Source organism: Varanus komodoensis, unplaced genomic scaffold, assembly GCF_004798865.1.
Source record: "Varanus komodoensis strain SLA01 unplaced genomic scaffold, ASM479886v1 scaffold1, whole genome shotgun sequence".
In the NCBI taxonomy this organism is placed as follows: Eukaryota; Metazoa; Chordata; class Lepidosauria; order Squamata; family Varanidae; genus Varanus; species Varanus komodoensis.
This window is the reverse complement of record NW_025335268.1, coordinates 90,584,004-90,610,997: the sequence shown is the minus strand read 5'-3', so window position 1 is coordinate 90,610,997 and position 26,994 is coordinate 90,584,004. Positions and strand designations below refer to the sequence as shown.

The following is a 26,994-nucleotide window of genomic DNA, read 5'->3' as shown; positions in this document are numbered from 1 at the left end:
AATGCTAAAATGCCGACTACTTGGACCGAGGCAAAATTACATTAATACCGAAAGAAGATAAGGATGTAGCACAGATTCAAAATTACTGACCTATATCACTATCAAATGTGGATTACAAAATTTTTGCTTCTATACTCACAGAAAGACTAAAGAAGTTATTAATAGACTTTATCCATCCAGACCAGAATGGCTTTTTGCCAAAAAGACAAATGAAGAATAACCTGAGAACTATCTTGGACATTTTAGAATATTATGAGATACATACTGAAAAACCAATGGCTTTATTGTTTATGGATGCCCAAAAAGCCTTTGATAATGTTAATTGGCAATTTATGAAGCAACAGATGATTCAAATGGAGTTTGGTGGAAAATTTACGAATGCAATAGCAAGTATTTATCAAAAACAGTCATCCAGGATCTTAATTAATGGAGAACTTTCAAACTCTATAGAGATCCAAAAGGGCACAAGGCAAGGATGTCCGCTGTCACCCCTCTTGTTCATTTTGATTTTAGAGGTACTGAATAGATGTGTTAGGGATGACAAGGACATCAAAGGAACTACAATTAGGGACAAAAGTTATAAATTGCAAGCCTTAGCGGATGATTTGGTTTTTATAATGGAGGAACCTTTTGTAACAATGCCTAAACTTCTACAACGGATTGAGGAATATGGTGACGTTATGGGAATGAAAACAGAGAAAAAATGAAATTGTTAGTTAAAAACCTTATGCGAGAACAAAAAGAAAGACTCCAGGAACAAGTAGATTTGCAGATTGTTAAAAAGGTTAAATACTTGGGAATCTATCTTACAGCAAAATGTACTATTTTCAAAGAAGATAATTATGATAGATTATTGAAGGATATTAAAGGTGTTTTGGAAAAATGGGCCAATTTACAATTATCTTCGATGGGAAGAATAGCACTTGTTCAAATGAATATGTTACCTAAACTTCTGTTTCTGTTTCAAATGATTCCCGTAAAAATTGATCAAAAAATTCTTTGATGACTTAAATTTTCATATCTCAAGATTTATCTGGAGAAAAAAGAAACCAAGGATTAAATTAAAAATGCTTCAGGAAGCTAAAAGGAATGGAGGTTTTGGTCTTCCTGATTGGATGTTGTATTATCAAGTGTCTGTTCTAACTTGGCTAAAAGAATGGATAATGCTGCGAAATACGAGAATTTTGTATCTTGAAGGTCATGACTTACAGATGGGATGGCATGCTTATATGTGGTATGAAAAAGCTAAGTCACATGGGTCGTTCCTGAGTAATTTTATTAGAAGATCTTTAATGTCAGTGTGGGAAAAACTAAAGCTAAAACTGTATAATAAATTACCAAGATGGCTTTCACCTATGGAAGCTTTTGTATATCCAAATGTATTGAACTTTGAAAAGTGCATAAGATATGGTGATATCTTGGATAAGGATGGTGGCCTGAAACTGGAGCAAGAAATACAAGAACAGGGACTTAATATTTCCTGGTGGTATAAGGTGCATATGCAATCGAGATACGCTAAAGATTGTAAAACATGGGGGTTCTACAAAGACCTAACAGAATTTGATCAAGTGATGCTTAAAACAGATGAGAAAATTATTAAAAGACTATATGATTTTTTACTTGACAGGAAAATAGAAGGGGAACAGGTTAAGGAAACTATGATAACATGGGCACAAAACTTTGGATTTAATGTTGAACTAGAAAAGTGGCAAAAACTATGGGAAAGAAACATTAAAGTAACATTAGCAACTTCATATAAAGAAAATTTATATAAAATGTTCTATAGATGGTGTTTGTCACCAAGTCAATTAGCTGGCTGTGCCAAAGGGTTAGGCTTCACTCCAACAGGATGGGCATTCTGACAGCTGGTAAACTTGTTTGAAGACATCACTTTATCAGATTAAGGGCTGCTCCAACCTATGTGAAGCTGGGTCCATACAGCTTTAAATATATAGAGGCAGGCAGGCAGGCAGGCAGGCAGGCAGAGAGAAAAAGAAGAAAGCAGGGAAGAATGCTTCCCTCCTGCTTAGAGTTGACAACTTTTTTCATGCCAAGTGTCTTGTAAAGCAGGTAAACATTTCAACATTGCTGCATGCCCACATCCTAATTCAAATAATGCCCCACTGTTAATAGGGATGGGGGAGAATTTCACTCAGAAACAAGTTGTACATGAATTGACTTAATTTGACCTTCCCAGACTGATACATGGAGTTGAACAGTTTCCTTCACACTGCACACTTCTCCATATTTTGCAATGCATTTCTTAACTCAAAAACTGTATACAAAACTACGTATGTTAAGGAAGAATGTAATTAAAAATGAATATATTAGGATATGCTGTGGTAGAAATGCATATATTGGCAAAAGTTATATTCAAAAATGGATATATCAGGAAAAGTTGTATACAAACACGTGCATTCTATGGAAAAGTTCATACAAAATCAGTGTGATCTTCTTGCAGACAGGTAAAGAAATTGGAGGAATGAATTGATGAGTGAATACTTACAAGCTGGCACTTACTGGATTTACACTGATCTGCCTATCCCAAGCCCTAGTGGAAGAGTGGCAGGATCCCAGCAGGCTGCCACCATTGCTGCCTACCTAACAGACACCCAGCCCTACAACAATCTCTTCTAGATTGTAAACCCTTCAGGACATGGCCCTGGCCTTTTTTAATTATAAAGTGTCACATACATGGATAATGGTATCGAAAAAAGCAAATAGAGCTAAGACATTGAAAAGGCACATATTCATCAGGAGAGAACTTGGAACCTCATTTCTGATCACAATATTCCAACAAAATGGGCCATGCTTTTCCAACAAAGCCATCTCAAGGGAAAGGGCAGAGTGAGGCAGCAGGACTGGAGTTTATAAATATTGCTTTAAAAGATTTGGATAAGTATTATAGGTACAGTCCATGAAATCCTCCTGTCTGTGTTCAGCAGAGTTCCTGGCATAGCTTCCATTTCTTCTACTGGGAAAACTTGGAGACGGGTGGGAAGAGTCTACACCCTTTGTGTAGGCTTTACACTGCAATAGTGGGCTTGTCTCCACTTTCAGTGGGTACTTACACTATACTATTCCTGTTGCTTGTTACGCCCCAGTAGATGGTTCTCATTTGCAGCATACCTTAACTCATGAACATCTATGCTCATCATTTTTCAACACGTCATTGTGTACCCTGAACTGCATGCCATTGTGGGGGCTCTTCAGAACTGGCAGGTATGAATTACCTGTGGGGGCACTCATTTTCTGGCAACAACAGCTGTACAAAGCCAGCTTCTAAGCTGTCTGGAATCTCCCATCTGTTCCTTCTATTGCAATCCCAGTGGTAACTTCCCTCACCTTGGACACAGAACTTGAGCTCTTTGGCATCTGTAACAACAGAGGATTGTAACTTTTCAGGTGCTTTCTTGCTCATCCGGTTATAGCCACGTTGTTTCTTGGTCTCCCCCCACAGGTTGGAGCCTCCGTACATGCTGGGAATGTTGAGGACTGCAACACCCTCCAGTGAAGTGTTACTCAAATCCAAAATGGTTCCATCACACTGGCAGTATGCAGAGAGACAAAGATAAAGAATGATACAAGGAGACATTAAACTTTTGAAATTATCTACTTTATGCAGCACCTTTATTTTTAAAACATTTTAATCCCCTCTTTGGAAACATCCATGCCAACTTCTAACTGCCATAGAATGAATAAAACAGCACCACTTTTATCAAAATACATGATACATCAAAGCACCACCGTGCCAATTAACTATGGTGCTATCAGGCTTGACTCTGGGGTAGATGTCCAGAACCCCGCCAAGCGGCAGAACCAGCAGGGAGGCTTCCCAATGCCAGCAGTGCAGACTTATCACACTTTGAAGAAAGTGAATTATCTTGTAAAGAACATTTCTCCTGTTAAGATCACAGGCAGCTCCATCCAAAGTGGCTGCCTGTGAACTTCTGAACTCAGAGGGTTATGGGCATCCTATGCAGGGAAGAAGGGCCTTGGAGGGCAGGGTCCCACCCTGCCAAAGATTTAGAAGGCCAATTTTAGCTAAGTTTTTTGCTGCAGTGAGGAGAGGGAGCTGAGGCAGTGCCAGGTTGCAACATAGGCTGGTGGCACCTGCCTTCTCCTCTCTATCCCATAGACTGCCCACAAAACACCAGGGTAACAGTCCATCTTCTGTCTTGCTGTGGGCATGGTTCTTCCCAAGCCCACTGGAGGGTGCTTCAGGTATGTTTCCAGTGTCAGAGGTGGGACTCCGACTCCTCCTATGGATGCTTAGACTCTGTCTAAAAGCCATAGGATTGTGCCTAAGGGCGCAAGCCTCTACATGTTTAGGCAGAGCAAAGTCCTACAACCTCTAGCATTCTCCAGTTGGACATGCTGGCCAGGGAATGCTGGGCGTGGTAGGACCATTCTCCTGTCTAAGCATGCCTAGCATTGTGCCCTAAGGCCAACCTGACACACTCCAGGATCTCTTCTGAGAAGTCATAGCACCCACCGACACATTTCTTGTGCAAATATGCTTTGATATGTCCTCCACATGTGTGTGGTCCTTAAGGATGCTTCTGGGATGGTGTGCCCGGCCACTTCAGCTGGACAATTTGTCTTTGGATCACCTTTACATGCGGGGAATGTTGTTGTTGCTAACTGAGATGTTTTAAGATGTTAACTACAATTATATTCAAGAAATTCAGGTAATTCTAAACTCCCAATATCATACTTCTCTTACACAAATCTATGGTGTGGTCACACTTGGAATACTGCATATAGTGCTGGTTACTGCACCTCAAAACAGATATTATAAAGCTAAAAAAGAATAAAAAGAGGGAAACTGATCAAAGAGCTGGAAGCCCTTATGAAGAAAAGTGACATTTGTGACTTTTCAGCTTAGAAAAAAGGCAAGAAAGGAAAGATATGTTAGAGATATACAAAATGACCAAAGCTTAGAGAATGTAGATACGGATATTTTCTCCCACTCTCCTAATACCAAATTGGGATCATCCAATGAAATGAAATGGAGAGTCAAATAAAATGAAGTACTTCTGTAATAGCGCATACTTAAGATACCACAGAAAGAGGCAGCGCAACAGCAACATGGGGCAGCTTTGAAAGGCACTTGGTCAAACACATTAAGGACAAGGCTGTCCATAGCTGTGAGTGGCTACAGCTATGTGTGAGCTGCAGCATTAGAGGTATCTCAGTGCCATTTGCTAAGGAGTAAGAGTGGGAGGGCGCAGTTGTGTGCATGTCCTGCTTGTAGGCTCCCAAAGAGGCACCTGGCGGGCTCCTGTGGGAACAGAATGCTTCACTCAATAGGCCTTTGCACTTCAAAGGCTTTTGCTCTGATCATGTTCTTAAAGCATGTTCTTAAAGCAGCAAAGCTACATATCAGCAGAAAGCTAAATCCGAACATATATACATAAAGGCCTGAATACAAAGCAGATGAATAGCAAAAGGACTGGAATAGTGCTTCAGTCCAGAAGGAGCAATGGCTGCCACCAAGCTAAACTCTATCAGTTCTGTTATTTTTCATGAGTGCATTACAACTGAGCCTCCACTGGGCTGGCTGTGGAAGCAAAGGCCTGGCAGGCTGCAGAATGTGATACAGATGCCATATATATTCACACAGCGCAGGGATGAACATCCAATGGGCAGCGTGTGTGTTTCCCTCTTTAACCCTGCTTTTGTCTCTGTGCCAGTGTGGTACAATGGCCTCTTTGAGAAGGGGCAGCTGACAGGCTGTTGGCAGGGAGACTGGAAGTAGACATTTGCAGCTGGGGAAAAAACCAACTTTATTTCCAGGAGTCTATATCGTAACTGATGCCAATTTCCAAAACAAAACTGCCATTTCTCTGTGCTCATGACAGATGCCTGGAGCCAGAGGAAAGGCAAACTGTTACTTTCAGCTTGATGACCTGCTCCATTAACGCTTTGCAGCCCTGAGATTGCCATTTCTTGAACATAAAGAAAAAGATCCAGGGCTGGGAAGTTAGGGCCATCTACTTCAGTAAGTATTTGGTGTGGGCTAGTGGGGGAGGTGGCCTATTTTTTCTTCTCACAGATGCATGGCTGTACAGTGTAGAATATGCCAATAGTTCAAAGACCACAGCGAGGTAAAGAAGATTCTTGCACATATTGCGTAGTCTCACTGCTGGTGCTGAATTCCAAAAGCAAGGAGTGTTAAGACTCACCCAAACCTGCATGAAAATCTTACCAACTAACCTGGAGATCCTGACTGCTAATCCTACAAGTATAAAGACAGATTGCATCTGTGTAAAGAAAGTTGCTTTGCCCAAAAGACATCCCCATCTTTATTACTTTGTAAGGCTGACTCCTGGAGCTGAAAACAGGTTCTGGGCTAAGTCCTCATGAACCCAAGCACCATTTGAGCACTGACAACTGCAGATTGCCCCAGATGTTTCTGGCAAGAAGTACTGTTTGTACATTCCACCTCTGCCTTCAGCTTCTCAGGCATGAATCCATATTGCATTGTAGAAAACAGGAACTTCAAAGGCAACCTCTCTATTGAAAGACGGCTTTATATTTTTGCTAGGCAGGCAGGCTGGCTCAGAGAGCAAGTCAGAGAAGCAATCCAAAAGTAGAATCAAAGGTACCAATTCTAAGGACTAGAAAAAAATCCTACAAACTTTACCCCATCTGGAACGGCAATTTCTATGGCTTCCTTACATCTAAGCAAATCCTGAATATCTGCCTTTATATAGTGTCTGGAATACCTTTTTAGCAACTATTTTATTGCATCCTTACTCTAGAAGTAATTTCTCTAAATGCCTAACTTAAATTTTCTATAACCACTTACAGGCAAAATTGGCTCACTGGCCCAGCATATTTTCTAAAAAATTGGTGCTCTATCTCTCTTTAGGTATAATTTTGTGTGTTTCAGTAAGTGTCAGAAGTTCAGTTCAGGGAATGTTGAAACTGACCAGCAGTGGTGTTTAAGATAAAAGACAGCCACATCTATCCTGGAGTAAATTCTGTTTCAAGCAGTAAATTATGTATTTTAGAGAAAAACATATTTTTTGTAATTATGTGTTTTACAGAAAATGACTCTGCTGACATTTACTGTTAAGATTATTAAGGAGGCCACTGGGAATGTAAAAAAGAAATTCTGGTATTTACTGATAAATCTCAGAGCCAACTCAGTATCTTTCATAGTCTTCATCTTTATTTCTCTTGATTGAAAGGCAGTGCTGAAATCCAGTCAATAAAACAATTAAGAACAGGCAATTGTATTTCACAGAAAATACTAATCAATGCATGCTTAGTTGTAATGACTGATCATACTTTCTGAGCAGTATATAAAAATCTGATCATTAGCCATGAACCTGCAATGCCCCCTGCCTTTCATGGTCATCTTCTTTACTCATTTTTGAGACCTAATTTATACAAAGAGCAGCTAAAGTGGATAAAATTAGATTGCATCACTTCAGAGTGCAGGCGGGGGTGGGGGGGCTCATGATTAAACACTTCCACATTAAAAGCATTGCTTACATATACAAAACTAACAGGCCAGGGAGGAAGGTAATCTAGAACCTTCATATCTGGTTTATAAAAGTAGGTACTTTGTATATGAAAGAGCATTAAATAGTGGTGTTCCTTACTTGCCACTTGAGTCCTGATGCAGCTGTTAAAGATGTAGGCAATCTTGTCTTTCTTTTTTATTCTTACATAAGTGCAGGGCTCTTAATCTGGACCAGGACCTTGATTTAGGGGTAGAGGCCTTCAGGCATTACCCATGCAGTGGTCCCAGTCAGAATCAGGCTGTTCACACCTGTGATCTATACAGCCAAATAGTGATCCATTAAAGCAAATGGACCCGATTTGCTTATGTTTATTGTAGGTGTAGGATCCCCAGTACAGACTGAGATGGCAGTGAGAGGGGGACAAAAGGGTGAAGCCCCTTCACTCCTAACTACAGTTGCAATCCAGATCAGGACTCCTGAACTTACACTAGAGTAAAGAAGGGAAAAGAAAATGCAGTTGGAAACTGTCTTTAAAATGAATTCTGCTTTGGTCCTGACTCACTAGTTTCAGGACTCAGATCATGAGACTTATATGCTTCTTTATCACCACTCAAAATGAATTTTGGGCTGCAAAGTAACATAGAGTCATAGAAGAACAGAAGAATAGAGTTGAAAGTGCTCTATAAGGCCATTGAGTCCAGCCACCTCTGCTCAATGCAGGACTCCCAGTTTAATTGCAGTGTACATATGCTATAACCCAAGCTGGAAAGAAATGCATAATCCAACATAGATGAGAAGGACCTAACCCCAAGACTGAGGCAACAACACCCAGAATGCCCCACATCCCCATTAATCTGTGATCTCAGACTACAGCAGGAATGTGGGGCAGTGGAACTCGCGACATGAGGAAGGGCAGATGCGCCTCTTGGCACAGATGACTGGGATCCAGGTCACGCGGCATCCTTGCTGCTCTCTTCAGTCTGAGCTCAGGATGAGCAGCAGGCATGCCCTCTGAGGGTTACTTTCAGGTGCAGGTTTTGGGACCTAATCCCTGCCCCTCTTGGAATTCCAAGAGGCTACACAGAGTGCATTGGGATGTCCCACAGGCCAGAGGTTTTGCATCCCTCCTGGCAGTAATTCTCAAACTGAATACAATCTCAGCAGTTGATGCCTGAAAAAAAAAAACACTAGGCAGATTCTAGACTGCATTTATTTTAGAGATGCAGTGGGTGTGCAGGACGTGGGAAGTAATAGCAGTGTTCACTTACATACCAAACCAAACGGACCCCTCCCTAAGTTTTAAGTACAATTGGACAATGGGAAAAAGTTTCCTAGGGGAGCTGTGGAATCTCCTTTTCTGCAGGGATTTTTAATCACCCCTGTAACTAGAGGGACAGGAAAGATATTTTTGACAAAGAAAGTCAGCATGCATGAGACCCAGGCAGCTAAATGGCTTAAAACTGGCTAAACGTTACCATCTTTGTTCGTTTTTTTAAAGTGTGCTTAGACTGGTCACTTTTAGTTTGAAGAAAAAGCAGCCCTGGGGCTTGATGTCGAATGTGATCCTGTTTCTCCTGAAAAATACCCACTTCCCAGCTGGTTTTTGCCACTGAAGGTGCCATTTGTGATATGATTGAGAGCCCTGTGGCTGATTTTTTCTTCAAAATAAATGTGGGTAGTTTAAGCACAAGGGTGGCTAACATAATGTGTAGGTTGGTCCTGAGACAATTAGAGCTTTAGCTTCTTAAAAGAGGACATTTCTAGGCCATCTGGACAATATAAAAGAGTGAATATTTGAAAGCACAATTTTAATCTGCAACGAATCTGAAGCCACCATCTAAAGGAGTTTGTATTAAAATTTTAGCTATGAATGAAAGACAGCATAAAAGCAGGTGGAGGTGGGCAGGCTGATATTTCTTTCACTGACATTTTAAAAGATGAAAGGGGAGAGGTATAAGGAAAGAAAGGGATACTGATTTCCTTTCCTTGCCAAGGTTCTTTAAGAAGGAGCTGCAGACTGAAGAACTGATGGAGAAGGAAAGGGGCAAAATTAACAACGAGCCTTAGGCCCTGTTCACAAATAGCTTTCTTTGTGTGCGTGTACTGGGTGCGCTCACCTAGAATACTATGTTCCCCAAATCCATCCCCCACTACAGCTGAAGTCAGATTGCATCCCCCCCTGCACACAAGATTAAAACCATTACAGGGCCAGCATGGACAGGCAGTCCTGATGTACATACACAATCTCCTTGCACACCTTCTTTAAGGTACACTCAGAGCCTCAAGGCTTGTCAAGGTGGTGGTTTGCTGCCCTCCGGTTCAGCATGGAAAGTGCCCTGAGGACATCCAGGCTGGAGATAGCAGGAGTTGTAGACCAGCCTATCTGGTGGGCTGTTTTAGACTCTGCATAGTCGCATTCAGCCCAAGACCTGGGCTTCAACATCCTCTGACATTTTAAGGGATCCTGGGGGCAAAAACCCCTGAACAAGGTGCTGCTCTACTGTTGTCCCTAAGAACTTTGCTACTCATATGGGTTTTGTTATTGAGCTCCTACTCCAATGTATTTTGCAATGGGTTTGATGGGGGAGCCATCCTTGACAGCACTTGAAAGGGAAATTAGTTTTCAAAATACTCCAACTGCATGGGCAAGGTCTTTGTACCAAGAGACATTTTCTGTATTCTAGTGTTAATAACTCATGGAAGTTTCATTTATCTACAAATGGGGAATGAAAGAAATTTACAAAAAGCACACAACTTATGATATCCCAATATAAACCGTAAAATGACAGAGCTCTTAGCAACCACTGGCAAGCCACTCACCTTCCCCTCTATAATTAAAAGTGGTTTTCCTGTATCTCAAAGATGCTGTGTGCAGGCACAGAGTTCACGCATGCACGTACACACCTAAATGCTTCCAGTCAAGCTCTGAAGTACAGCTACAAGGGGGAGGGAAAGAGGAACAATTCTGTTCTCCAAAAACCAGCCTCAGAGATGACAAATGCCCAGATGTCAGTCCTGAGAAGTACACCGAAAGGGATCCCATTAAAGATGTGTGCAAACTTGTACAATGCAGTTCAGACTGTTTCTCCTTTTGCAGAAGCATAGCCTTTGGCATCTGTATGCAAGCAGCAGCTTCCTCCACTATAAACCAGCCTCCCCATCCCCCACCCCTTGTACCCAGAGTATCTCATGATGTTGCAGTGGCTGGTGATGTTGCGAAAGGAGTGGCTGCTGGAGCTTCCAGCTGTTTTGGGAAAAGATAGCTTCTGTTTATCTGCTCACAAAGAGGAGCAACAAGAGATGGGCTGTTAGCTGGAATATAGCTGAATGCATTCAATCTGAAGACATGCTTAGATCTGTAATTGCAGGCCAGAGGCACAATTGCGTGCCAGCTCTAATTAGCAGCGAGATGACAATTGTTTTCATGAAGCCCGTGGAAAGCATAAACCCCAAGAGGAAAAGGAAGTGCCCCTCTGGCAGTGTCCCATCAGGCAACCTTTTGCTGGGAAGCTTTCTCCTGGCTTCCTCCTGGGCTGTGGCCTCTGCTAACAACATGTTTGCAAGAAATGAGGCAAAATGCACCCATTTCTTCCTACTCCTGCTGGGCAGCAGTGTGGTGGGAGCTGGCAGGAACCCGTGGAACTTTTCTTTGCTGCTCCCCAGCTGGCAGTCTTGCACATGGCTTGGAGAAGTGAGGAACATGGGGCTTCCTTTGCCTGTCCTTTCTCACCTATTCCTGCTTCAGAGACCACAGCAGATTGACAAGCACCTTCACATAGGCATATGTGTTTACCTGTTATTTACCTGTTGTGTATGGACTGTATATCTTTTAAAATTTTGATCTTTTCTTGCAAGAGATCTGCATTTCTGAGTATTCAAAATATTCTACTTTGTACTTGGGAAAATGCAATGCATCCTGCAAAGATGGAATATAGTCACTGATACTTTATTTGCCATATAGGATGTGATTGGATAGTACAGTATTTGCTGATTTCCTGCAGTGCTGCCAGGCCAGGACTATGGGGCAAATGGCCAGGACCATACTCAGCACAATGAGACAGAGCACTCCCAAATGCCACATGGCTGATGTACTACTTCTGAACACTCATCACAATCCAAAGAGAAAGGATTTACTATGGCACAGGAGTTAGACTAGAACCACACAGAGGTAGCTTCAAATTCCTACTCAGCCTCTGGATGACTTTGGGATTGTTACTCTCTTTGAAACTAACCTACCTCAAGGGGTTATTGTGAGGATAAGTGCAGGCTGGCTATGTATAAGATCTTGAATTCCTTGTGAGGGAAGGTGGGATATAAATATAATAAATCAATTCCAGAGTCTAAAATTACTGAATTGCACCATGATACTGCTGCCTTTTCGGAAATATCCTTTTCTAGGTTTACTTTTTTTTTAACATTTTAAATATTGCACACACTTTCCCTACACATTCTAGGTACTATAGCCATCTGTGGCATTTCTCTGATTTTCTACATAGAATAAACACATTAGTCTCTGCACAAAGAAATAAATGGTCATAAATCTGACATCAGAAATGACAACATTCAGAAACTGGGAGGCAAACGTGTCATTCTCCCTGGACACCCTATTGCTCACCTGAAAATTGCCATTTTCCACCAACAGAATTTCAAAGGAAACCTCAGCATGAAACTGCTGGAATTGAAGAATAACAAGCTTTGTTCTATTTGTTTGGGCTTGGATAGAGATAGTAGCTTGACTCCTAAGATTTCGATGCACAAAAATGGCACTTCTGCATGAGAAGAGGGAGAATGACTCTTTTAGGATGGCCCTTGCACCTGCTGTTTTTATAAAGCAGCATCAGAAGCAATCTAGCTACCTCTGTATATATGACCACACACTAATGTGTCACTAACACAAAATATTGCAGCAAAGACAGGCTGTTCAGGATATTCCACTGATTTCACCTCCCACCCAATTTTCTGTTCCTCTTATCAAACAAATGAATACATGATTAAAAAAGTAAATTGGCATTCAGGGCTCCTCCCAGCTTAGGGATTCTTCTTGAATATATTTTGTACTTCTGCAAGACTTGGGGTTCTTCCTGAGTCTACTGATGCCTATCTCTTGTGCATGGATTTCAGCTACATAAGGACTGGCAATCTGACAATTATATATGATGATTAAAATCTACTGCCTGATTAACTTTGCACACCTTTTTAGGGTGCACACCAGCTGAGATGATTGTTAGCCTTTGAACGCAGAGGCTAGTGGTTATCTGAGGCAGAGTGGAAAGCATAATGGAAACAATGTTTTCCTCCCCACTCCACCTTTTTGTTAGGCAGCCCTTTCTGGGTATGCCTAACCCTGTCCTCTGCAACCTCCTCCGCTCACTGCCTACTGGAGCATCCCTGGAGAGGCGGCAGGCACCCTTCTCTCTGGGTTGGATCTTGAGGACAAGGGGAGGGGGTTGGCGTGTGGACTGCAGCTCTGCCTCCAACCCTGGATCTAGGAATCCAAAATAGCCTATGCCACCTCCAGTTGCAAAACTTACTTTTAAGCAGCCATGCAATGCAATGCAAGAAGGTTAATAATCTTAACCAGTTAATTGATCTAGTATGGCAACCCTAATTATTAGTGATAATCTGAACAAAGAGAACATCAAATCAGCTAAAGTAGGATTCCAGTTCTTTTATTTAGTGCGGATCATTACCTATTTCTTTCATTGTTATTATTAGCACATTTTATTGGGATTTTTAAATTGCATATCAGATATAAATATTATCCATTATCCAGTTGTCTATCAAATTACTAACAGCTGAATGGCATTTTCAGAGTGCTGCTCTGAAACTGCATCGCCTGAAAGAACATCAAGACCCCTGGCCTATCATGTAGAAATTACCAGGAAATGAGTACGGAACAGGTAAAGCACCTTGTCAGTTTTACTGTGAACCATCCAAACATCTTTGACTATTGGGTGGTAAAGAAATGTAATACATACATACATACATACATACATACATACATAATTAGCACTTCAAAGCACAGGACACTGAATGAACATCCAACTTCCTAGAAGATTCCCTGTTGGAGATAATCACCCAATTGCCTACTTGATTGGACTTTATCTGCTTTTGCTTGGGTATGATAGAACTGGCTTAAAAGCACAGTAACCCACACTAAAGAGCTGAGTATGGGTTGAGTGTGGGCTGATATTGAACAGCAGGTTGTTGTTAATGTGTGGGTTACCATGTTGTCTGAATTCAGCTCCATTAACAAATCATGGCTTCCAATCACAAACAACTAATAAGAAAATTCATGCTTTATTGCTGGATTATGAACTGTGGATGTTTTGCTATGGTTTGTTATCTTGACAGGGTTCAGATGACATGATACGCACATTTTCACATATGCTCAACTCCTAGCAATGTTAATGTGCATTGATGGGCTTGGCAATGCTAGGATAATTGCTTTGTCTGCAATTACTGCTACAGCAAATGCCAGTTAATTGGATTGTTACAGCCTGTACTTTTTGTATTTCATTGCCATGTGAGCACATAACTTACTTTTTCTTTTCTTGACTCTAATACACCTGTATGTATATATACCTAGCAAACAAGGAAATTACACTTGTATCTATGATGGACACTCTATAAAGCTTATGCCATAATAAATGCATTAGTCTTTCAGGAGATACAACAAGCTAACATGGCTACCCATCTGAAAGTAAAAATCACTCCAAAAGCTGATCCTTACAAGTTGCCCTATCAAAGTTCCTGGAAATGATTCAGAGTGGTGGTGACAGGAGGAGCTTCATGCCACTTGCAAATGTTATGAATGCTACATGGCGTCAATGCTATACGGAAGCATTTCCAGAAACTTCCATGTGGCAGATGCAGCAGCGGCTTCAACTGAAAGAGAAACAGGAAGGGTGCTTGAATCAGCAGGAGGAGTTAGCCATATACGACTTGAACAAACTTGAACAAACATAAGACATTTGGAGCACTGTGCCAGCTCTGGGCACCACTTTTTAAGAAGGATATTGACCAACTAGAACATGTTCAGAGAAGGATGAACAGGTAGGGGACAGATCTAGAAACCATGCCCTATGAGGAAGGGTTGAAATAGCTAGATATGTCTGACCTGGAGAAGAGAAGATTAAGGAAAGACATGACAGGAGCCTTCAAATATCCAAATAACTACTACATTGAAAGTAGAACAGCCATATTCTGTGGCCTCGGGGGGTGGGGGGGGGAGGAGTATGGATTGGCATCAATGGGAGTAAATTGCAGGGCAGCCTATTTTGAGTGTTAGGAGAACTTCTTAATGGCAAGAGCTGTTCAGCAATGGAGCAGTGCCTCAGTACCTGGTGGACTCTTTCCTTGGAGATAGTTAAGCTAAAATGGTCAGATGTCCTACTTTGCAGAGGTCTGTCTTACATTTGGACAAGCTTGCAGAGGACAGTATTTGAAGGACAGTGCAGTCAAAGAACCGTAGGAGGAGAGAAGAGTTAGCTGAAGCATTTTTTTGAAGATGTCCACCCACAGCTTGCACCTGGACAATAGACTAAGGGGGCACACATGTCACTTGGTCAGTCTGCTCCACCATGGTGAGAGCGAATGTGGTCTATTTACATTACAATTACGATTTCTAAATTTGCACCTGCACTTACACATTACTATATGCAAACGTTATACAAAGTGGTGTCCTCTTTTGTCATTTCTTTTGGCAATGCATAAAGCCCTACTTTAAGCAGAGATTGAGTGATCAGTCAGAATTGCAGGTCCTGAATTGAGCAAAGGTTGCACTAAGGGATTTCCAGGGTCCCTTCCAACTCTGTTTCTACAAAAGTGCTGCAATAATCCTGCGATGATGAACCACAGTACCCAGTAGGAGCAGCAGCTTAAAAATTCTGGGAAACTCACCTCAATCTCTATATAGTCATGGAGCTTCTTGCAGGTGGCAGCAAAGGTTTCTGTTGTGCCAAATTCAAAGTACCACAGTTTATTCTTCATTCTGACACAGAGAACAAAGAGAGAGGGGAGCCATTATAGAGGGAGAAACGCATGCAAATCTTTTTCTGCACATACTGCCCCAAGCCTATGAGTCATCGAGCCTTGCATCCAGTGCACAAGAGTGAGCTGCAGTGTCACTGGAAAAAAATAGAAGAGAGCACCTCCCAGAGAAGTAGGATCCTGCATGACAGAATTATTTGCTGGTGGCAATATTTTTTGTGCCACCAGATTTACTTAATGAAATGCAGGAGATGGAAAGAACTCCAGCCCTAAAGAACGAAGGCATTTTTGAAGGACACACAGTGAACCCATGAAGATAGGAACCCAGAGAGCTTATCCAGACAACCAGTGGATCAATAATAATCAACAAGAAACAGCATTTGCACAGGAGGCTCAGCAATTCAAAATCAAAGTTAATTGTATGATCTCCAATCTACAAATCATAGATGTCAGGGGTGTTGCATCATTGTGGAGGGATAGACATTTTACTATTGGCTTCTTTAAAAAAAAGTATAGCGGCACATGCTAGCATTAGCCATGGGGAGTTCATAACTTAAAAAAATAATAAAATAAATGCAAAAATTCAAGACTACTTTTTCATGAATAGAGAAAGTGGAGGGCTTGCTGCAAGAGGATAAACTTGCCCTTTTTAAAAAAGAGGGAATATAGATGATTGCTGTCATGCCGAAGTAATAGAGTGGGGATGCATGACTCACCCCTGTAAGAATTCAAGCGGAAAAAATATGAAGTTATAAAATGAACCTGGTGAAAAGAAGGGTCATTGCTCATCTCCTTTCACAGGCACTGTTCCTACTGGTTGTATGGAATGCTTTCCCTATAGAACAGCCTTCCCCAACTTGGTGATCTCCAGTTATATTGGACTACAGTCCCCATCATCTATGCTGGCTGTAGATATTGAGAATTGCAGTCCCACAGATCTGGTGCCTTCCAGGTTAGGCAAGGCTGCTACAAAGGCTTAACTTCCATGCATGTTACAGTATTACTACTAGTGGCTTAAAATATTTTTGTCCACCCAAGCATTTTAATTAGTGTGTGTTTTAATTGTTAAGGGTTTTATCCATTGTTTTATTATTGTATTTATGCTATGTTGTAATTGAATATACAGTGCCCTGAAATTCTAAATAGAATGTAGGGAATGGTGGTGCCACAATGTTTTAAATTAATAAAATGAAGAAACTATCCAGTCATATTCTCTAGAGCAGCTACAACATATGTGATGCCAGGCTGGAAATTCACATCTCCTTAGATATGAAACATGGCATAATCAGTGCTGGAGAAATGCATTATTCCTAACACAGTAGCAGAACCAGCAGGGATGACCAGCCAGACAAACAATCAGTAATAACTGCATATGTTCCATTCACAACACTAATAATCTGGAAGGTCCTGGGAAAGATTGCTACTTCCTAGTTAGCCAGGCAGGATTCCTGGCTGGTTGGTACAGGTTGTCTATTTAGATGTTTGGCTGAGTGAGGAATAGCACAAAGGCAGCATCTATAAGGCATCTTGATACAGAAGTCCAGCAAGGATGTGCAGGCCTCTTGGCTATTTTGGTGGACTTCCCCTCCACCTTTACCTGCACCTGCTGCTGTTACTGAATTTGCTGTGGTTCATGTGAGAATGAAAACTGTGATTTCCCTTGCAGATCAGGTTTGTGGGCAGCATGTGTCTCATTGGCAAGACAATTGGGCAGAAATTACAGCCATGGTAGGCGGTGCTTCTCCATGGTTTTTAGAGAGATGTGGCCCTCAAGGCCCTTGACAATAAACACCCCCACTTGTGATCTTATATGATTTGTATCCTTTTTAGAGTGACCTCCTCAGGAGGGGGCCCTGAGAGACTGTGCTGGTGTCCACACCAGGAGATATAAAGGCTCCAAGTTTGTGTAACCAACTTAGTACTTTTACTTTAGATATTCAAGTGAGTACTTTTGCTCTAGTTCCACAGGCTAATTAAAGAGAAACAACAAACTGTGAAGAGACACGGGATGGATGAGAAACCCGCCTACATTCAGTTGAGAAAGAAAAGGCAGAGAAGACAGGTTGATTTACTAAATGCAAACACACACGTCAGGCAGTATTCATTTTCACTCTGCTAGGTGCCTCATCCTGACATCGCTAGAGTTGTCGTCAGAGGCTCAAATTGGCATGGTTAAATTTTTGAAAGGAATTCAGCATGTCTGCATAACGTTTGCTTAATTTTGGTCTGCTGCTTGTTCAAAACAACTTTTCAGATTTTGGAATGCTTGATTCCCTTTTTATATATTTATTATATTGTATTAGTAATAGTAGTATCTGCATTGGACTCTGGGAATATAAGACCAAGAACAATGTGTGGAAGTGGTGAGGTGGCCTGAGGAAGTACTGGGAAATGTGCTGAGTGATGCCTTCCCAGTCCCTGATCCCTGGGAGCTCTGCCCAGTATTTAAAAGAACAGACCAAAATGTTTTCATGAATTTCCCTACAATCATGTGGCACATTTCAGAAATACACTCCTAACAGAACAGCTGAGTCTTCAGCATCCAGTTTCAGACATTTAGCGTGAGAGACCACATGAGTCTTGCAGATTCTTAGAACCAGAGGCTTCGGTTCAAAAATGAGTGATGTTAACAACAGTTCCATCTATTCAAAGATACCCACATTTCTGGAGCGGACTTGTAGAAAACTAAAGAGTGTGAGCAAAGGCACTTGTGATCTGCTGGGCCCAAGCTGTTTCTGACCCCTTGACCAGGAATCTTCACCTTATTGGTGATATGTGGAACAAGCCAATGACTGCTTCTTCCTGCTTGTTCCACAGATAACACAAGTCACTTGCTGTTTGCAAATCCAGCTCAATAGGGCTTAGGATTATAGAGGGCTTGCTTGGGTGCTCAAGAACATGGCAGCTCTCAAAGGTAAAGTGAGTAAAGGCTGATCATAAGGTTCTGGTCCTTCACTATTCCTAGTCTGTTGCAGGCAGTACCAAACACAAAGATCATAGCAGGGTGTGCTTGTTCCTCAGCACAACAGTGGGGAGAGATAGCTCTTCCTGACAGATAGGGTGGCTCTGTGTCTGACTTTGCAGAAAACACTGCTCTCTTTGAAGGGTTGCGAGGAGTCATTCTGCTCTCTGATGGACAGTGCTGTCAAAGCACACCTTAAAGATAAAAAACCACAAGAAGGGAGAACAGAAGCCTTGAAGTTGCCCATCAAGAGCATCTGGACAGCAGATGAACAGGTCAGTTTTCCCTACCATATAGTAAAACACTGTATTTCTATTTAAATTCTAGTATTTCTAAATTTGCATCTGTACAGGTAAATACAAGTACACATATGCAAATATGAGCTCCATCCCCCCTTTTATGGTGGAATGTAAGGTTGTTCTATTATCAGTTGCCTGAACCCACGAGATCTTGCCTCCATTTCCTGTGAAGGCCCCAGTCACCCCCTAGGTCACTTTTTCTTTAATAAAATACTGGGAAAGCTTCTTCTCCCCTGTCCCTGGGTCCTGGCCCTCAATTCTTCCTTCAGGTTTAAGTTAAATAACTTGCCTTGCTCTTGTTTTGATTTTAAAAATTCAGAAGGATTTTCTTTCCATATAATTAGATCAAGGCATCTTGGGTGGCCGTACCCCTTAAGGCCAGGTTGAGAAGCTGGACTTTCTCCATAGCCAATTTATTATTCCTTGTTGGTTAGCTTGATATCCCATACCTCCTCACACATATCCCAGGCCTGTTTTCTAATGGCATGGCGTGAATCAGGAATAAAGGGTGAATGACAGAATCTCTTCTTGTGGAGGGCAGATTGCTGGCACAGATTCTCTCACCTCAGCTGATGAGGGTGATATAACTGTACTTCCCCACAGCTGATGGCATCTCCTTGGCCTAAGATGACTTAATTGCAGTCTGTAGGACCATGGTAACCTAATAAGGTTTGTTTACAGGAAGTGTCTCCACTTCTGCACTTCATTCCTTGTACCAACATTCTCACTCAGACTCCCAGAAGAAACCATTCAAAGGTTTAAAGACTGGTGTAATGCTATAAAGACAGAAACAGCAGCTGTTCTGCTCCCGGCCACCTGTAGGTGGAAAGAAATTGAACATCTCCTGAACTAAATAAGGCAGCTTTGAGGTATTGTGCATTTCACAGAGCAGGGCCCAGAGTTCCTCAGTAAATACACCCTCCTTGCATTATGAGGTGACCTGTTCCATCTTAAACATAGGTTTGCCTTTGAGAAGAATTGTCTGCTTGAAATGCTGTTGAAAGGGAAACCTAAGAACAGTACTATTCCAGTGAGAAAATAAACCCATAGCCTGTAGCCCACCTGAAAGGGAAGTTTCTACAATGTATCTGTACAGAAACATGCCACAAGAGCAGGTATCTCATGTGATTTCTTGGGCAATAATTTCTAAAGTAATCAAAAAGTGTTTGTAAAAGGGATTTTTACCAATGAGCATATTCTATGATTAGCTGTTCTCCCATGGTAGTCTTTGGCCAAATTAGATTGGCTACTTATGCACTATTGAAAAAAAAGGTATTAATTTTTAAAAAGAGGACAAGAGGGATGCCAAATTGCTTAATATTCATATACACAAATATATATATGTATGGGTGCAGATTTAGAAATAATGAATATATTTTAAATAAAAGTAAAGTTCATCTCCCCATACTGATTAGGTCTGATCAGGTGACTGGTGTACCAGCTTACTCTGCCATCTGGGTGTTGTTGATGGACAGCATCAAGGTCTTCACTGCTTCCTTCCTTATGGTTCTAATCTGGATTTAGACTGGACAACTCTTCAAAAAGAGGACACCTTTAAACTCAGAACTGCTTTCTGACAGCCCTTCAAGTAGAGGACTGTCCTTTATAAAGGAAGATACTTGGACACATTAGGCCAAATAGAATCTGCAGGTTTTTGAAACAATGGTTGTCATTGTCCAGCTAATCATATCTTATAGCTTCATAAATTGAGATGTTAGTGATCCTTGTGTGCAGCCCCCTTATTCTGTACTCCATGAAAGTGAGTCAGCAAGCTGGGAAGCCATAATTTAACTAATAGTTTTTCATTATATGCAGACTCTGAAACAAGCCAGGATATGAAGTCATGTTTTAAATTTGGCCTAATATCCTGGCATGCTTGGAAAGTGTTAATCACAGTTTCCCAGTTTTGCTTTAATGCACCATATGAGTATGGCTCTCATTCTATAAGTGCTTTAGCCTTAACTTTCATCCCTAGAAGGCGCGCCCCATGATTTTGGAAGTCAGGCAGACTGACTTCTAGGACTTCCTTTTTAATGCACGTTTTCTAAAAAAATCCAGAACATGCCCTTGCCAGCAATACCAAGTGAGGGGGGCCCAGCAATTTTGAAACTTTCTGTGTTTGAGGAATGTTGACTTGGCTGCCAAGAAGCTGCTGAGCATCTGCCACAAACTCCTGCTCCACTGCAGAAACTCGGGCATGGTCTGTTAGCCAGAGCACCTACCAAGCATCTTGGACCTCGTGTTGCACTTGGGGTGCATCCTAAAACAGAATGTTGAAGATTGCAGGGAGAAGGCAATTGTTATCTGTTGGAGCAGGCTAGAGATCTTATCAGACATATGAAGTTGCCTTATATTGTGTCAGACCTTCTGTCTGATGGCCCATTGAATTAAGCTTTGTTTATTCTCAGTGGGCATGACCATTGTTGTCAGCACTGCTACAGGGGACCCTCTACACACAAAGCTACTGTCCCTTCCTGGAGAACCCTTGAAAACCTTGCTAAGAATCTCAGGGGTCCCAGGAACAGCAGTTTGAAAAGACGAAATCATGCTTCCACTTGCTATGCTCATCCCTCAGGTCTCATCTTTCCTCAGAGATGCTATGTAAGATCCCAAATTTGCTGCTGGACTGGAACTGTGTAGATAATGTGTCAGGCATGCATGCCCATGGATTCTGGAGAGGAAATCCATAGTTAACCATAAATAAGAGGTGGGAAGGCATGACAAGTGCGTAGACATGTAGATTGGGTGGCTTTCCATGGATGATTGTTTTATAAGAGGGACAGCAAACTGGATGAATGCCAAGTATTAGGAGCGAGGGAGAGAACCTTCCGGTGCATGGGCTCTGAAGGGCTATTTCAGTCCGCAGTGCTTTTGTGAGCCTGATACCTGTTCTTAAGTTTTCTGGAAGCAATATGTATATATGCCAAATCCTAATATTATATTTGGATATGAATCCATGTGTAAGGATTTTCTATGCTACTATTGGGAATGCTGTGGGGACCAACCAAACTAAATTCAAAAGTTATGTTAGTTATGTTTACATAAACTTTAACATTATTTTTAAAATTGTGCCATATGGATTTCTGCAAAGTGTAGAATTTCTAGTTAAGGGTTGCAGTGGGGGAAAGGGAAGAAAGGTAAAGAGCAAAAAATAGGGTGGAAGACAGGAAATGGCATGGCGTGACATGTCATGATCCACAGCAAATTTTTGAAGATTTTGGTCTGGTCTTCATGATATGAGGGTCGCCAATAAGCCATGGTGGAACCTTATTAATTAGCTCCACATGAGCTGGCTCATTTGCCTAATTACCCATATGGCATAGATCTCATCCTGATGGCTGAACCTAGTAAGGGTGGCTTGTGGTGGGTAGTTAACAAACTACCCAGAACCTATGGCCTGCTGTAGAGTTCTGGAGTGTTACTTATCCTAACAAACCCCTCTTGCAGGATTCCATCAACGTGCGAGCTGCAGCAGAGACACGAACTGGCAAGCTGTCACCAATGGATGTCCTAAGCCACAGTGATCATGCCAACTTTGTAAGAAGGTTCTGACTATCAATATTTGAAAGCATATAATTGTACTACATTCAGATTTCCATGCTGCAGTGCTCTAGGAAAGCAGTGAGCCAGGAACGTTGTGCAGTTGGAGGGGGACCTTGTGGGCCATCTCATCCAACTGCCTGCAAAATGCAGATCTAGAACATATCCAAGAGATGGCTGTGTAGTCTCTGCTTGAAAACTTCCATCAGGAAAGAACTCATCTACCCCCAGATAACTGGTTCAATTGTCAAATTGCTTATACTATTGAGATGTTTCTCCCCATATTCAGGTGAAATTTACCTTCCAGTTGCATAAGACCATTAGAACTGGTCCTGCCCTCAGTAGCAGCAGAGAATAAGTCAGTGCTTGGCTTTGCATGACTTAACAACCCATCATCAGTGACAAGCCACAGTGGGTTGTCATGTCTAACAAACCTGAACTGCTTCTGTAGGTTGGCTTTTCATTAAGGGCCAAAAAACCACCCCAACAAACCACGGCTTGATTGTTGGAGCCATGATGTGCTGGCATGTTGTTCACACCTGAACGACTGACCCCATCATGGGTTGTGGGAAGAAGTTAGCCAGCTCCTTGGCCAGAACAGCAGTAAGCCCTTGCCACTGGAGCTGAGCTCATCTGGGCCACTGCCACTGCCAGCTACTCACTGATGCCCAAGCAGCACAGTGGAATGACTGGCGTTTGTTGGTGCCCCCACCATGATCATGAGCCCTTTTTCATTCTTTGCAGCTTCCCCTTCTTTATTTCACCCAGAGATTGCTTTTCATGATCTTCGACAGTTCGTGACAAAGTGTGCAAGCAGTGTATCACAGAGGCTGTCACTGGTTTTCACCCCTTCTTAATGTTTTTCAGTGCAAGAAATTTCAAAGACTTTCAATGGATTTTTAAGTCAGACTTGTGCAAATGTGCACATGTGCAGTTGTGAAATGACGAACCTCACCTAGAAAATGTCTGGAGGGTGGGGGCAGGAGTCTCCCCTGTCAAAGTACAGCAGGCGTTGACCCAGCCGCCAAGACCTTTGCTTTCTCTTGACAGCTATCAGAAAGCAGGAGGTCAAGAGAAACCAAGCCACACATAATTTTGCTCATCAAAGAGGGTGGCCAGACTTCACCCTCTTCACAGTCGGATTCTGGTGGTGAAAGTAAAGCTCTGGTAGTCTCTCTGGGTTCGTGCCCATGGGAATTGCCTGCTGCACTTTGACTGCAGACAAACCTTCCCCAGGACATTGCCCAGGCAAGGCTCACCATTTTTGATCTACGCCTGGGCAAATCCAACTAAAAAGTTAACAACATCCTGCCTAATCTTGGAAGCTAAGCAGGGTGAGGCCCGGTCAGAATTGGGATGGTTGACTTGAGTATATGATTCTATGATGATTGCTGTAAACTGCCCAGAGAGCTTTGGCTATGGACAGAATAATAATAGTAGCAGTAATAACAACAACAATAGCAGCTAGATCAGACCAATGGCCACATCTAGACCAGCATCTTGTTCTTAGTATAGCCAGAGAGATACCCATGGGCAGCTCACAAAGAAGGCCTGAGCATAATAGCTCCCTCCTGGTCATTTTTCCAGCAATCAGTATTCAGAAACATACTGCCCCTGGTATTATTATTATTAATAATAATAATAATAATAATAATAATTTATTATTAAGAATAATAGTAATAATAGAGAATTGCCATAGGTTGAAGAGGACTTGATGGTGCACAACAAATATACTGCTTATCATATCTAAAAAACCTCTCCAAGTGGTTTAACAAAGGAAAATTAAAATAGATTAAAATACAGTATAATAAATACAAAAGCATCAAAACATTAAAATCCAACTGCTCAAAGCACCTTCATTATCAAAAATAGTAGCAAACACCTAAATATACAGCATAGTTCAACAGATACTGAGTAGGTCTGAGTAGATGCACCAAAGTGATTTCTGTGGATGCATTAAAGGACTGAAGATCAAACATCTGGAGGGCCATAAGTTCACCATCTCTGCATTAAAGCATGACATCGACCCTTGAGCTTCTCATTAGCAATCTCACAGAGAGGATAAAAAGATCATTATTTTTTAATTCAAAAGGATATCTGGAGAGTGTTGGACTCTTGCTAAATTTCTAAGAAACTTTTGAGCTACAAACATCCTTGGTGTGCTTTCCTGAATGTCTCTTGTACAGGTTGTTAGGGACAACCTCCCCATCCCCCATTCTTTTAAATGAACTATAAGTCAGAATCACTTCATCTGAACTGCAGATGATATGTAAGCGCTAGTTCCAACCTGATGTTGTGCCTTGCCCTGATAGCCTGTTACTACTGGCCCCGGTATTGCAACATAATTAGGAAGTGTGAATGAATGGAGTTGAACTTACAGCCAAATTCTAGCAGCTTCCAATGCAAAAACTAAGACCTGAAGATATGAAGAATACAATAGCTGCAAATCCTACAGTGGTATTGGTCACATCGCTCCAGGACTGCATGCCATGGGCCTAATGTAATGAATTGCTATACAGGGATGTGGATTTCGTTCAGTTCCTGTTTCTGGTCTTAAACTACCACTAAAACAGAGATGGGCTGAAGGCCTAAAGAAAGGTCCAGGCAGAGATGGCTAGGTGGTTGGTAGGTAAAGAGCCTGTACAGTCTTGTGGGCACTTTTCTTGATATGCTAGTTGGATTAATGATCTGAAGGTTCAGATCTGGATCCTGCTTTACTCATTCTTGCCCTATAAAAGAATGTTCATTAATGTTCTTTCAGCTTCCTCTTGAAAATGGTGCAACAGGTTCCTCAAATAAGTGCCTTCCAGATGTATTGGACTACGACTCCAATTGTTTCCAAGCAGCATGGGCAGTGGGCAGAAATGCTAGGACTTTTAGCCCAAAACATCCAGAAGGTATGAAGCTGGGGAAGCTGTTGTATGGTAATGACTTGTACCAGGTTGAGGAAGCTCCTGTACATGCCCTGCTTAGATACGTTATTCCTTTTCTCAATACTTTGCAACAGGGCAGAGATTTCTGAACTAACACTTACCACCTTCTTCCACTGACACTGCTGCTTTAAAAACTGCTCTTCAAATGCGGTTTCCCTACCGGTTGTGTAGCTACTTCAGAATTTCTGCGATAGATACTTAAGAGTATCTCTTAGCTTAGCAAAGATGCAAGTGATTGTGATCCTTGTATACACCCCGCCTCCTGCTGCATTCCATATAAATAGTAAATTGCATAAGTTTTGATATCCGTTAGGAAGACAATCATGTTAGGAGGGGTAAATATGAAAAACAAGGCAAGATGACCAGGATGGCCTTGACCGGAGAACTCATTTGAAAAGCAGTGCAGTCCTCCAGATGTTGCTGGACTACAGCGGCTGCCAGCCATTCCCAGCCTAGCCAATGGCACAGGACTGTTGGAGCTGCAGTCACACAATGTCCACAGGGCCGCATGTTCTCCAGCCTGCCCTGCAGCAGTGCTTAGTTAGCTGGCCAAACAAGCACCTTTAGCATTTAAACATCAGACCAGATGTACAGGGAAAGCCATTTTCTACAGCAGAAGTGGGCAGACTCTTTCCCTTCCAAGGGACAGAATCTGCAAGACCTGTGTTGTTTTTGACTAGACCCCTCTCCATTCACCATAGGAGCCGGGCGCAAAAGAGCAGCGCAAGCAGAGGAATGTATAATAATAATTACGCAACATGGTGCTTCCAAGGTTTGTTACCAGCACCAAGCTCACAAATCTTTCCACACAAAGATCCACTCCTACTTCCCCCCAAAGCATTATTTTTAGCACCCTAATACAGTGTGTTTGTATGGCTGAGAGGTGGGGAGTGGGAGAAAGCTTTCCAGTTACTGAGATTGTTCACACATTGGGAGTCGGAAACCCTTACAATCTATGTCAAATCACCCAGAAAAAACCACCAGTAGATCCTGACTATCTCCTGTTTCCCCCTGCCCAATAAGGTATGAAGCAACACAGGAGAGCCACCACCATCCCATGCTTTTAGCAAGTCTAGAGGCCTGTCCTGCCTATATGTCCACGCCTGCCTATTGTGGAAGTGAATGCAACATCAATATGGGAAAATCTCAACTCAGTACTAGGGAGCATAGTGTCCCATGCTCAACCTCTGAGGCCTTCCTTCCAAGTGCCACTCCCACAAGAAGGCCAGAGGGCAGCAACTAGGGAAAGGGCATTTCCTGTGGTGGTCCCCCATCGTTAGAAGAACTTCCCCGCTGCAGCCTGCCTGGAGCCAAATTTGCCACCTTTTTGGCACCAGGTCAAACCAGCCCTCCGTGCAGAGGCCTTTAAAGATCTCCTTGGTTCTCCAGGGGTCTGAGGCTTTTCCCTGGGTCTTTTTATTGTATTTTTAAACTGTATTTTAGAGCTGTTTTAATTTTAAACTCTTTAAACATTGTTTTGTGTTATTTGTATTTTATTGTTTTGTTTTATACTTTGTTGTAAACTGCCCAGAGAGCTTTGGCTGTGGGGCAGTATAGAAATGAAATGAATAAAAATAAATAATAACATGTGGACCATCTTCAACATCTTCACAGCATGATAGAAATGACTATTTCTAGGATGGGTCAAGCTTCACCTCTTGACTTATCCTGTCATGCCACTGGTAGAAGCACATGACTGTATGCAGACAGGGAAGCTGCCTCAAATTTGCAGGGATCAGGTACAGGGCCCTTGCACAGAAATATCAGGCCAAGGGAAATGTTTGCCCCAG

At 42.1% G+C, this 26,994-nt stretch overlaps 1 protein-coding gene across 1 annotated transcript in view; it reads right to left on the bottom strand.

The window, feature by feature from the left end:
* DGKG (diacylglycerol kinase gamma) overlaps positions 1-26,994 on the bottom strand; it is a 143,943-nt gene that overhangs the window by 19,435 nt on the left and 97,514 nt on the right. The window contains exons 23-24 of the mRNA XM_044434569.1: positions 15,381-15,471; positions 3,346-3,547 (exon numbers count right to left, since the gene is read on the bottom strand). Of these exons, the coding sequence (XP_044290504.1) occupies positions 3,346-3,547; positions 15,381-15,471 (293 nt within the window). The remainder of the gene's footprint in view (positions 1-3,345; positions 3,548-15,380; positions 15,472-26,994) is intronic.